Source organism: Nipponia nippon, unplaced genomic scaffold (genome assembly GCF_047370975.1).
Source record: "Nipponia nippon isolate SJK-2023a ecotype South Korea unplaced genomic scaffold, ASM4737097v1 scaffold_3, whole genome shotgun sequence".
NCBI lineage: Eukaryota > Metazoa > Chordata > Aves > Pelecaniformes > Threskiornithidae > Nipponia > Nipponia nippon.
Window position 1 is genome coordinate 33,726,984 of NW_028262347.1, and position 13,010 is coordinate 33,739,993.

General features: G+C 35.2%; 1 protein-coding gene across 1 annotated transcript in view; it reads right to left on the reverse strand.

The window, feature by feature from the left end:
* The window catches only part of ADAMTS20 (ADAM metallopeptidase with thrombospondin type 1 motif 20), a 104,478-nt gene that overhangs the window by 60,227 nt on the left and 31,241 nt on the right, over window positions 1-13,010 (reverse strand). Inside the window, exons 5-11 of the mRNA XM_087764389.1 lie at window positions 12,137-12,220; window positions 11,295-11,419; window positions 10,327-10,367; window positions 9,907-10,012; window positions 8,648-8,794; window positions 7,898-8,039; window positions 6,428-6,532 (exon numbers count right to left, since the gene is read on the reverse strand). Of these exons, the coding sequence (XP_087620515.1) occupies window positions 6,428-6,532; window positions 7,898-8,039; window positions 8,648-8,794; window positions 9,907-10,012; window positions 10,327-10,367; window positions 11,295-11,419; window positions 12,137-12,220 (750 nt within the window). The remainder of the gene's footprint in view (window positions 1-6,427; window positions 6,533-7,897; window positions 8,040-8,647; window positions 8,795-9,906; window positions 10,013-10,326; window positions 10,368-11,294; window positions 11,420-12,136; window positions 12,221-13,010) is intronic.

The following is a 13,010-nucleotide window of genomic DNA, read 5'->3' on the forward strand; positions in this document are numbered from 1 at the left end:
GTGCCACAAAACAGATAAACACTAAACACAGTGCTGCAGCACAAGACCAGTTCACTATAAAGCATCTGGCCTGTAGCTGAGGTCTGAGCATAACAAGATTCCAATCACATAGAGCTAGGAAAGGAGTACAAATCCTAGAAGCTACATAGATTCAGCAGATAACCCCATGAGCAGAGACTGAAGATAAGAAGACCCACTCAGATGAATGCCAAAGTCCACAGATCTCGGAGCTGTTGCTTCTGGCCGTATTTATGGCTATGGGGTGTTCTCATTCATTCCTTTGAATGAATGTCCTGCTACAGACCTCTCTGTGCCTCGTCTGCTGCAGGTGGATGTAAGGAAACATTTTGCTGCACATTAGACCTATGCCTGCTCTCCATCTTCTTCCTGTAATACACATAGTCAAGAAAGCACATTGCTCAAAGAACCAAGATGAGAAGTGGGGTCTAGAGCATATAACAACAGTGAAAACAGGGTGGTTAGTAAAAGACAGAAGAAATAGAGCTTGGAGAAATGTCTAACTGAAGTTATAACTATGGCATCTCAGGTCTCTGTCTCTGTAGCACGGTTTCTCAGACAAGCTTGCATTTGTTACTCAGATGACATTAACCAACTACAAAACCCACAATATTTTAATAATTTTTTCAACATTTTCATTTTTTTTTCATTAAAAAAAACCTACATACTTTATTTCTCCCTTGATTTATTCCCACGGAAAACTTTTAATTTTTCTGAAATCACATCTCACCAGAAAAGTAATGTACAAAAATCCCAGTTTATAGCAAAAATTCTTGGTTTGAGCCCTTAAATACACTTTACTCTGTTTTTACAGTTCAAAAGATCAGATCTGCTGCTGTTTCCCAGATGGTTAACATACACCCCTATCACCCAACTCTGGTAATATCCAGGCAAATTTTTTATACTTACTTTACATATATATACATATAATGAATTATTCTTTCAGATTAACTGTCCTCATGTATTACATTCATGAGGTATTCAAGTAACGCAATGATTTTTAAAAGAAATCAATACACGGGTAGTAACCTACAACTGAAGAGCAGAAAACATACCTCAGAAGCAGAGACTGCTACTTCTTGTACTGATCAAAGCAATCCTTTGTTGGTCTGCATCCACATTCTCAATTGTCCCTGTATCCCTCTCCTTCTGTGGCTATAAAGGGACTAGGATGAAACCTTAATTCACTCGATAGCTGTTCTAGATATTTTTTAGAGACACTAGCTCAATATACAATATATGTCTACAATGAATAGAAGTAATAAACATTTCTCTCACACACGCACAAGGCACATGCTTTCCAATCAAACTTGTTATTTGTATCATGTGGATTCCTTCTTGCCGTTAAACAGCTTTTCCCAGACTTCTCTGACATTTGTTTTTTCAGTAGTGTCTAAGTAGCAAACTGCCATTATGTACAACACTGGGATAGCTTCAGGACATGGAAAAGTTTGGGTCAGAATCACATAGCTACCTCCTACCTCTCCCTTCTAATGTCCAAAGAATCAATGGAATATGGGCATATTTGTATGCTGCAACCCTTCTGAGTGCCTCAAAAAATAATAATAAAAGACACTTTATTGGGTATTTTTGCTGTTACTTTCATAGCAAAAAAAAGACTTTTCTGAGAATGCCACTCCTAGAAGATAGATGGTTTCACCATTTTCTTTGATTCTTCTTTGGAGGTGGGTTTTTTGGCTCAGATGTGCATCACCAACTCCAACAAGTGAGTTACCATTACTGGAATATCATGTGAACTACACTGCTAAAAACTGCATCACTTCATTATACAGAAGCCATGATTCTGAGCCAGGTGTAAGTTGGAGATGGATATGCGTAAGGAGAGTATATCACTTGGCTTTCTTTTCCATAATACTACTAGCTTGCTTTTACTTTTAATTAGGTCCTCCATAAAATGGGATTAAGTATTTTCCGTAATGACATCAACCACACTGTGAAAACTGGTACCCTGTAGATTTAAAATTATGAACAAATCCAGAGAATCTACGGAATCTACCTACTAACATTATTTTGTGGTTTTTTTTGTTTTTTGGTTTTGTTATTGTTGGTTTTTTTTAAATCTGAACAAAGATATTCAAGATGCCAAAACCTGAATCACTCTCCACACTCACTTCTTTTTTGGAATTTCAAAAAGAAAGGAAAAAAACCCCAAGAACTTCCTATGGTGAAGGTGAGAAGAAATCTTTTGTACTATCCCAGAGTACAAATGCAAGTAAATTCCTCACTACAGAAACCCTTGAATAGAGTAGTCTCCCGAAAAATAAAAGAAACAGGTAGTAAAAGAAAAGAAAGCAACTGAAAACATAATTCAAACGGATAACACCAAGAGCCTGCTGGCCTGCAGAAATTTCAAAGCACAACGAAATTTCTGACTAGAATGTCACAAGAAAACCTAAGAGGAAGCGGGGCAAAAAGATCTGCTCTAAGTCACTCACGTTTCCTAAACATCCATCAAATTAGCTCCTACCTGGAACACGATGGCAACAAGAATTACGATGGTTAAGAGAAGGAAACTGGGCCAATTAAAGCATTCCAGTTTCTGTCCTAATGAAAAATAACTCTTTTATACATCTTGCAATACATAGCGGCCTCCTCTGGCATGTTGTTCCTCAATGCAGCATATAAATACTTTCCTTATTGTGATTTATCATGTTTTTAATTTGTACATATAGTTTATACCATAGCAACAAAAATTACAATTGTATATATGAAATTCATTGAGGCATCCACTGAGGAGGCTACCTCAGACTAATCATACGGCATAGCTCTTAATTCTGAGCATAATGCCATGGTAACTTTGATTACAGAGACAAAACATGAAAACGCACTAACCATTTAATATTTTTCATGCCATTGTGCCTTATTACACAATAAAAATAACATTTTAATAAAAACTTTATATTCTGGTTATACCACATAATCGTATTTAGAAAGACAATCCAGAATGTATACATTTGAATTATAATATCTCTCACAAAAAAACCACCAGAAACACTTTGAAGCAATAATTAACATAGTCCTATGGCATGTAGAAATTCACCACTGCAAAACTAGTAAATGTTTACATATGGCATGTCTAGGTATATTTACTATCATTTTGTCTCTGAAGTATCAATTAGGCCAGAGAATTTAAAAGCTGCATCCTCTGCTTCAGGGAAGGTCTGTGGGATGTTAGAAGAGCTGTCAGAAGCTTAGATTTCCTATGGATCTTTGTGAAGCCAAATAGGCAAACAAAAAGCAACTGAACTGATGAGACACAACGTGAATATCAATGGAGTGAGAAACTGCTCTCAGACACAGCAGAATTGCTACCTATAGGCTACTGTCAAACTTAAGCACACAGAATATATAAAAACAGGAGGTGAATAGAAATTTTCAGATACTTCAGCAGAAGCCACAACAAGCAAATATAATTCATTTTTGCAGGTAACTCTAGCATGAACAAAGTACAGATTGATCAGCTCAAATAAATTTGACTAGATGATAGCAAATTGAAGTAAAAGTTAAAGTTTTCTATTTTAGTAATATTAATTCTAGATAATTAATAATATTAAATCTATAGAATAAATACAGAAAATGTTCAAATTCCCACGGAAATATTTTCTTTATTCTCTATAAGACACTGAAATGTTAGGCTGAATTTTCCCTTTAATGTTTTAAGAAAATGCTACCCATGCCTACTACTAATATTACGTATATTAAGAAGTCACTGAGCTCTACAGGTGTGTGCACCATGAGACACACAAAACGCAATTCTCTTTCAAAATGTGTACATGCTCATAGACTGCATATGGCAAGAAGATATTCCATTAGGAAGTGCAGGCACTCAGGAAAAGCTGTTTGCTCGTTCACTTGAGAGTCTCATATTATTAGATTTCTATCTTCTTGCATTTTGGGAAAGGAAAGATACAAGGACTATTAGAGCAGTCCATAGAGCCAGATCCACTAATCAGACACACAACCTGAAGAAAAACTAAAGATTTCGGTGAAAATAAACTCACATGGCAAATCTAAGCTTAAGAAGTTGATACTAAAATTACAAATGCCTTACACGAATCTTTTCTGTATTCATCATAGCAATAATGCTGCAAATGCCAAATATACATTTATTTAGCTTGCCGACAAATATTAATTACAATAACTAGTCACCATGTTTTATTCCCATTAACATCAACAGAAACTTGCTGACTGAGCTTGAAAGGAGCCGTCCCTTAGACAGGAACAGATGACAATTTGTCAGATTAATTGCTGTTCTTTCTTACATCTTTCAGAGGTAATGATGGTAATTAGCTCTTTACTTCCTAGAGAAAACTGGTCTCACTGCATTAATTGCATAAAATAGGTTTTTGTATTCTTATATAAAAGAAGTCCTCTGATGTTGGCAAATTAGAGTCAAATCAATTGAACTAAAGATTACACAAGAAGTTTATATAAAAGATCAACTTCCTTTCTGATCAGTGACTGACTGAAAAATGGGTTAAACATTATAACACCAGCTGCATGCATAGGATTTAATAAAGCAAAGCTTCCACTGCAACCTTCACATAACTTTTCCTAATCTTGCAAGAGAGAAAGAAACTGTTTAAGACAGTTTACCCACTAAATTGTTATCCATTAAGACAGTATTTTCAAATTCCTCACTACTTCTGTCTTACCAAATACAGAAAATTAAAAAAATATCTGTAAAGATTAAAAGTTATTGAGGGAAATTTAGTAATAACTGAGTGAAATGTAGCAGCCTATTATACACAGAAATTAGATCAGATATTTTTTAATCATCTTTGAACCTATAAAACTATCAAAAGATAAAAAATTAACATTACCTCCACAGCCTCTGAAGCTGCCGAAGCACACTACTATTAAAAGCAGCTCAACATTATAAACCAGCCATACTTAAGATAATCACTGTCATATCGCAGCATGTCAAAAATCTCTGAATTATTTATTCTCACAATCCCCTGACAGGTAAGAAAATAATTCTATTTGCTGGTGGTGAACTGAGACATGGAGAAACCAGAGACTAGATCAGCAAAGAACTCAAGCACCTAATTTCTGTTCACTTCCCAAACTACATACAAATCCAAAACTAAAACCCTCAAATCTTCACTGATACCTCTGGATTCAACTAGCCTCCACCACTACTTCTGCTTCTATCACGGTTCTGTAAGTGCCGTAACTATATCTACCAATTAGATATTCATAACCCTTATGGACAGCCCAAGAAAGGTTATATCGTCAGAGGATAGAGATCAAGATCTGGACTCAAAAACAACTTGCCAGATGAGGAAGTAGTGAGCTGACCTCTCATCACCCAAATACTCTTTACCAAATGAACCAATGAGCAGGGTGTAGGAAGTCCAGCTTCCGTTTCTTTTTTCTTATGTGTCAAAGCCTTCAATTCATACCTCATGCAGCCAGGTAGAGTCCTACATATTAGGGTATAAGTGAGAAGAGAGCTCCTAGTTTTTAGCACTAAAGTGATCCAACTATCCTGAATTATGTTAAAATAGGCAAGACAGAATATCAGTGTGAGTTATACGTGGCTAAGGCCACACACTTCATCTACTAGAGTAGATGAAGAGGTACTGATAGACGCTTTCGTAGAATCATAGAATATCTCAAGCAGCAAGTTGGAAGGCACCCATAAGGATCATCAAGTCCAACTCCCTGCTCCTCGCTGGACTACCTAAAACTAAACCACATGACTAAGAGCATCGTCCAGATGCTCTTTGAACTCTTGACAGGCTTGGTGCCATGACCACTTCCCTGAGGAGCCTGTTCCAGTGACCAATCAGCCTCTCAGTGAAGAGCCTTTTCCTAACACCAATCTGAATTTCCCTTGACGCAGTTTCATACTGTTCATACTTTGTCTGAAACAGATAAAACGCACAAATATCTACTGGAACCAGGATACTAATCCAAAGACTCCCCCTTTCCAAAGAAGTGTACTCCTGTATCTAAGTCACTCATACTTAATTCATTTTGGTTCAGTGAAACAGCCTCAGCAAGACAAACGGGGGGACACACACTTTTGGGATGTCTTGTTTGCAGGAAATTCATCTTTGGAGCACGACCGATGAGGAAAAAACCCAACTTGTTATGAATGATCTGAAGTTTTTAAACAGAAGGAAAGATGGCAACTTTCCCCTGAGGTCTTCCACCTATTTTTAACCAATGTTGCATCTGTAAACTTTTATCATTATTCTGAACCTATGTTATTTATGTCACATTACACAAGTAAGAGAAACTGCAGGTAAAATCAGGTAGATACTGTTTACACAATCAGTGTGCTACAGGTGCAGTATTGCCACACAGCAAGCACTGATCTTTCTTATCTACATCAAAGATTTTGCCATATACAAGTACTAAGAAATATGTGAAGGCTTACCATTCCTACACCACAAACTGTTCCATCAGCCAAAGGCATGTGCTGAGTACGACAACCCTTGTGAACACCTTCTGTGCTTGTGCACCATAAGCGCTTGCATTGTTTCTAAAAAGAAAACAAGATTACCTTTGTTGTACCTGTAATGCCATTTAAGACATTAGTTGGTATATTTATATTGTTTTCTCATACTATGTGAGTTTAGTGTTTGCTATTAGTACTACGATTTCTCACAGATAAAACCCAACCAAAAAAAAAATAATTTAAAAATGGGTTTTCCATAAGGCCAGGCAGGAATGTGGAGTATTTGCAACTGATCTCATTAGAAGTAATAGATAACTTCATTTTCTAATAAAATTCAGTAGATAATTTAATTAAAAAAGCATGTAAGATATTACGGCTGATACTGTGCAGCACAGTTTGAGTACAATCCCCAGATAAAGATGTTAACTGGAATTATTTTTAAAAATACACTGACTAGAAAATCAAGAAGAAAGCCTCCTTTTCAAATTGTTAGAAGACTTAATGGGCAAATAACCTTTATGGCTTACAAAAATTTACAAAGCAGTCTTCAGTAACACCGTCTTCAGGTCTTTGAATCCCCCTTTATTTTTCTATAATATTCCCATAAAGCCTGACTCCTTCTAAACGACACTTTAGCTCACCAACAGCTCCTCTTAACCCAGTCTGAATCTGATCTTAAATTCTCTCCTTTAAACAGATCCAACAAGCCATCCAATACTAGCAGAGGCATTTGACAAGTTGGTCCAAAATCTAACTGTGACATCTCAACAGTAATGAAGTCATAATGTTATATTTCTATTTATTTTATATTGCACTGGACACATTAAGCTTTCAAAATACAACTTAAGTTCCTTAATTACTCAAGTTCTCTTTCCAGATCCCAGTTTTGCTTTAAATAAATTTTTGATTAAGTATAGAAAATGTACACTCTAACAGCCTTGAAAATATTTTCTGACACATTGACAAAAGTAGAGGGAATCTACACTTTGGACCAAACATTTGGAACAAATATTTGAATTAATATATTAATTTTAAAGTTATAAGTTTGTAAAAAGCACTAAAAGAAACAGATAAGAAAGATCTATTAATGTAATATAGGGGGCTAGAGTGTGAAAACATTTGTAAAAAGTGTTGAAATAATTCCCTTTCAGTAGTTGCAGGAAGCCTTAATTTATGCAGCTTTAGATCTTTTAAAGGAATTATAATCACATTCACAGATGTGCAAATCAAAATGAATTAATCCTACTTTTTAGTTCTATATATTTCTAGCATAGGGAGCTGCAATGCTCTCCACTGAACTCTTCCCCCTTCAACAAAATAGACCTGAACTTTGACACATTTCAGGATAGAATTTTTCTAAAACCAGAAGTCCTGAGATTTCATTTCAAACCTACCTTTCAGTAATTTTTTAGTACAGATTGAGCATGACTCTGTGTGTTGCTCACTCACCAGATATGGGCACACTTGTGACCCAAGACCAAACATAAGTTCACACTGCTTGTTGACATCATACATTGACCCAGGCAGCTGAGAGGAAAGATCATATATTCTTCCACTTGGTTTGTCTAGGAGACATTCACCATAACCAGTACTGTTGTAAAAACAGGAACAAAATGTGAATAAATCAGTTGGGAGCTTACTCACACAACACTTACACCTGCCTATCTCAGTGGAATTATGGGTTTGCATGCCTACCTGCCTTTATAATGACTTTAATTAAAATTAATAAAATAAACCAGGTAACTTGATTTTCCCTTATTGGCTTTTGCATTATATCCCCCAAAAAAAGGCTTAAGTTTTTTTTTTGCTTTATGGCTGTCATTTCTCATTTTCACATTCTTACAGGAAAAAAATATGGTACTGCCTAAACTATACCTACCACTTATTTTTTAAATAAAAACTTCCTAAAATAAAGTTTGTCTGTTCTTACCTACTAAAATCATACTACAGAGTTTATCAATAACCAACACCACTATAATTAAAAAAAAAAAAAAGTCTTCTTAGCTTTACGTGTTGAGTGCAACTTTAATAAAGTCATGAATCATCCAAAAATTATTTTTCTGGAAGACTGAGGCCCTACAAACCAGTGGTTAAACTTAACAACAACAGAAAATCGGTATTTAAGCAATACTTTTAAAATGCTTCTGATAAAGACATGAAATTGAAAAAAAAAATGCATAGCATTATATTGGTACTTACTCAAGAAATTCAGTGATGTATTTTTGACTGCATTTTGACCAGGTCCATGGACTTGTATGGTAATTTAAAGTTGGAGCCATCACATGGTATTGGTGTTTAATTCCAGCTTCTTTACATTTAAAGCTGTCATCATGAGGCACATTAAATCTAAGAAGCAAAACAGACAAACTCCAAAACAAATTCAGCAATAATTAACTGAAAGTCTTTTTGTTGTAGCAGCAAAATGCCTGAGTTTTGAGTTTGCAAATGCCTTAAAGTTTAATGGGACTTAATATGACTCTCTGACGTTACGGCAATAGATATCTTAAAAATGCCTTACAAAATCCTCTCCTTTTCTAAAATGCTCCTAATTATATAATGCTGGGCACAGTAAGAATTTTACAATTACATAGTTCTTTAGCCCACCAGAAAAATCCCAGTGTTTTGGGAGTATGCCACTTTATCTAAACAACCCATCTCCTCAACTGAATATGCAGGCCTTCACTAGACTGTCCATAACGTATTACCCTGATATTCACATCGTAACTCTTACTATTCAATAACAAAAACAAACTACAGAGCACATCAACATCCTACTTATGCAACTAATACGTTGTCTTATTTTATATCTCAGTTTAAGTACCATGACAAATGGCATTTATCTAAATGAACTTCCAGGCACATGAAAATCAACAAGCTAGCTACTGAGCTCTGTAACGTCGTCGTTACCTACGCTGTGGCATGCCTCATGGAGCTAGAGTATAGCACCTTTCTGCCATCACTGATGAGGTATGCTTCATAAAATAAAATGCTGTCATCTCCTCTTATTTTTCTGTGTAAAGTATTTCTCTTTGTGTTACTCTATTGTATTCTGAAAGGATCAAACACAAGGAAGAATATTTCTGCGTTATATTAACAATTGTCTTTTCTTAAAGATAAATTCCTATCAGGGCTAGAATACAGTTGGAGTTAACAGGACTATGTTGCACATCTAAGATATCTGTCCCAGTGTCCCAACCAGTTCGTATTACGAAAGGACAGAATACAGCTGTATGGCCAGTGTTTCCCATAATTCAGGATACCAACCAGGTTATAAAATTCACAATTTCTCTACCTCTAAGTGGTGGGCAGCGCTGGCTCACTGCAAGGGGCAAAAATAATGACTCTTCTAAAAGGACGTAGCAGACTGCACCCTCTTAGAAACGTAGAGCCCTTCACTGGGAAGTGGTCATATTCCAAAGTAAATTAAAAAATTTACCTGCTGGGAAATAGGTACTTACACATGTCCAAGCTCGTGCGCTATAGTAAAAGCAGCACTCAATCCATTTTCTTCGCTTATAGAACAGCTGCGTAGTGGGTCGCACATGGTACCTAGCTCTGCTAAACCTGCAAAATTGAATCCTTATATAAAAGCTTAACAGAATGAATTTTCATGCAGAAGGAGTGACTTTATAAACTATGGCACCTGAGTTGAAAGTCATGCCTCAACTATGCAGCAAACTTACAAAAAATGAGCGACCACCTGGCACCAAAGTACGTGCCAGGGCAGAACAGCATTGAGAAGCTGATTTTTTTGTCTGCGTGACTTAAATTTTGCATCTATTTTCTGATTTACTCCTAACTGATTTTTCTCCCTACAGTGAAATTCTCTTACATATTTTCTGTTATAAAATCATACTGATTAAAAAAGAATAACTCACCAAGAGTATCACACTTCTCTCTAGCTCTGCAGATATCTTCCCTTGAAGGAAAAGATTTATTTAAAATTATTACGGCAAATAAAAGAACATTTTTAAAGTATTTCACTGTTGCTATATTATTTACAGCAATTGCAAATCTCATTCTTGATTTTTAATCTTACAGTCCATTCAAACAATTTGCATTCTAGTGAAAGATGTAATTTAAATTCACCAGACTAAGCTCACAGTATTTCTTTCTCTCTAGCTCGCAAAGAACAAAAATTCAAATACTATGTTATTTCTCTACAATGCAGAAGATAGATCAAGCATGAAATGCTGCTGAAAAACATGCAGATTGCCGTATACTTAAAACTACCTTATGTAGTGGACCATCTGCCAAAATAACAATGTAAAATTCAGGACAAATATCAAACAGTTTAAAGTGCTGGAGTGTGTCCAACTTGAACACTGGGGGAAAAAATAATGAAAAAGAATAGCAAAAGAGAGAATATGTTTCAGTGAATGAACATCAGAACCTTCACTGAGGCAATCAGTGTACAGGAAGAATATATACTAAAATTTAAATGTTTTCCATTTGTAAGCTTTTGGTAGTTCTAATTACACCTGGGCTATCAGCAGCTGACTGTCACTGCATCCTTCAGCTGATTCCATTATGTACAAAACCCTGCCCCTATCACGTACATGTACAATGGCTAAAGACTTCATTTCCTCGTAACAATATCAGGTCTAAGTAATTTCCATCATCTTTAACGAAAGGTTCATCAGATGGTTAGCTACCAACATAGCACTCTCAGAGTAATTGCTCATGTATTGATAATCAGTGGTTTGGGGAGTGCAAGATAGTCTTTATTCACTTCAATTATCTATGAACAATATCAGTGGAATGGTTAAAAAATGATGTTGTAAAAAAGAACCTGAAGCATTTGTCTCACCTAGCTGAGTAATTATGTCTATTTCAGATACTGTACCTAGTGATAAGAACAGCAGTATCATGATGAGAAGGGTGAGCATCATCCAAAGTGTTTTGTGCTTGCTGCCATAAGCAAAAATTACGAAGAGTGGTAGCTGCATTAAAAGTGATAGCTGGTCCTTCCTAAGCAAGAAATGGCCAAAAAAAAAAACAAATAAGGGTTTTAATATTCATGCATTTGCGCTTATGACTTTGTCGTTTGTGCCCCTAATGTGCAAAACAATGACTGTGCATGGAAAGCAAGTCAGCAGGCCTCCACATAAGTTCACTCACACAGATTTGTTTGTAAGATCAGGTCTTAATTTCGCTACAAGTCATCAGTCATGAGAATCCATTATTTTAATCAACGTATGTGAGCATGCACCATGTGTTAAATATTAAAAAAAAAAATAGCGTGACATTTATGATAAATAAATATAAAACATGTATTTTAAAAGTGTATATTTCTTACAGTCTTAAAATATGACAGTTGTTAGAGCTGAAAACCCTCCATCAAAATCCTCTATAAAAGCTGTCATTTCCCTATCATGTTTCCATGCGTATAACCACACTTTAGGTAGTTATGCCATAAGCTTTCATACAGTATCTGATTTATGTCCATTTAGGTCAACAGGAGGTGCTAACAGAGAGATGGGGAAATACAGGCATTAAATAAAGGCTCTGCAGTTAAGCTCACATTTGACATTTAGTCTCCTATTTTAAAACAAAATTTTATAGTTAAAGAAAATATTTTGTACTTAAAACTAAAAAAAAAAAAGTAAAACTTTGGAATTACAATGCAAATTCATGTATTTTGTTTCTTCATTATAAAGAAATCTTTTTAATATTTATTTTTCCTACCTGTTCATTGTGAATTACAATTAATTTTACAATAACTATATTTATAAGATTTCCAATACTTGAATCTTTATAGATTGCTGCAACCTAAAGAGAAAAAAGTCAGAAGATTAGAATATTAAACTCATCTGATAAACCATATCTTTTTGTCATGCAAACAAGTTATCAAAGAAAAACAAAGTTGCTACACAATAGATGTCTCACGCATCTGCCTGTACCTTTCTACCCAAGGATATGGTGACAAACCCAAAATAGTTGCCCAGTTTTTAATACCCAAATAGCTATAATTTTATATTCATTTCCAGACACTTAGACACCATGTTGAAATGCTAGTGTAAAAAGTATACTTATTATACACTGTAAAACCTGTCATTTATTGATAAAATATCAAAGAAAGAACAAAAGTAATGTCACTGCGACTGTCATAGACATAAGCTGGTTTATGCAGATGATTTGTAGAATCAATACCTAAAATAGTAGAGGATTCTAGAAAGCCACTTTGAACCAATAATTTTTTGCCCTTGCTTTTAGCGGAAGCTGGACTGAGTTGCAAACCTGTATTGAAAATATACATGACACATATAAAGGTTTCTTTCCTCATTCATAAAATTCATATTTACATACCCAAAAGGCATTTTTATATATACTCTTGCAGCCAGATAATAAAAATCACAAGTCAACTCCATACACCAAAGTGAACCACTTTGAAAGTTATTCTTCATAAAAGCAGTAAAAAAATGTATTCATTCTCAATAATAGCTTCAAACATCCCATTCATATGGGTTCTACAATTTGGCTTAAAGCACTTGTCGAATGACAGCCTTATCTAAACAAGATTTGTCCTCAAACACAGAAGTAATGGCTTTCCCCTCTTCTG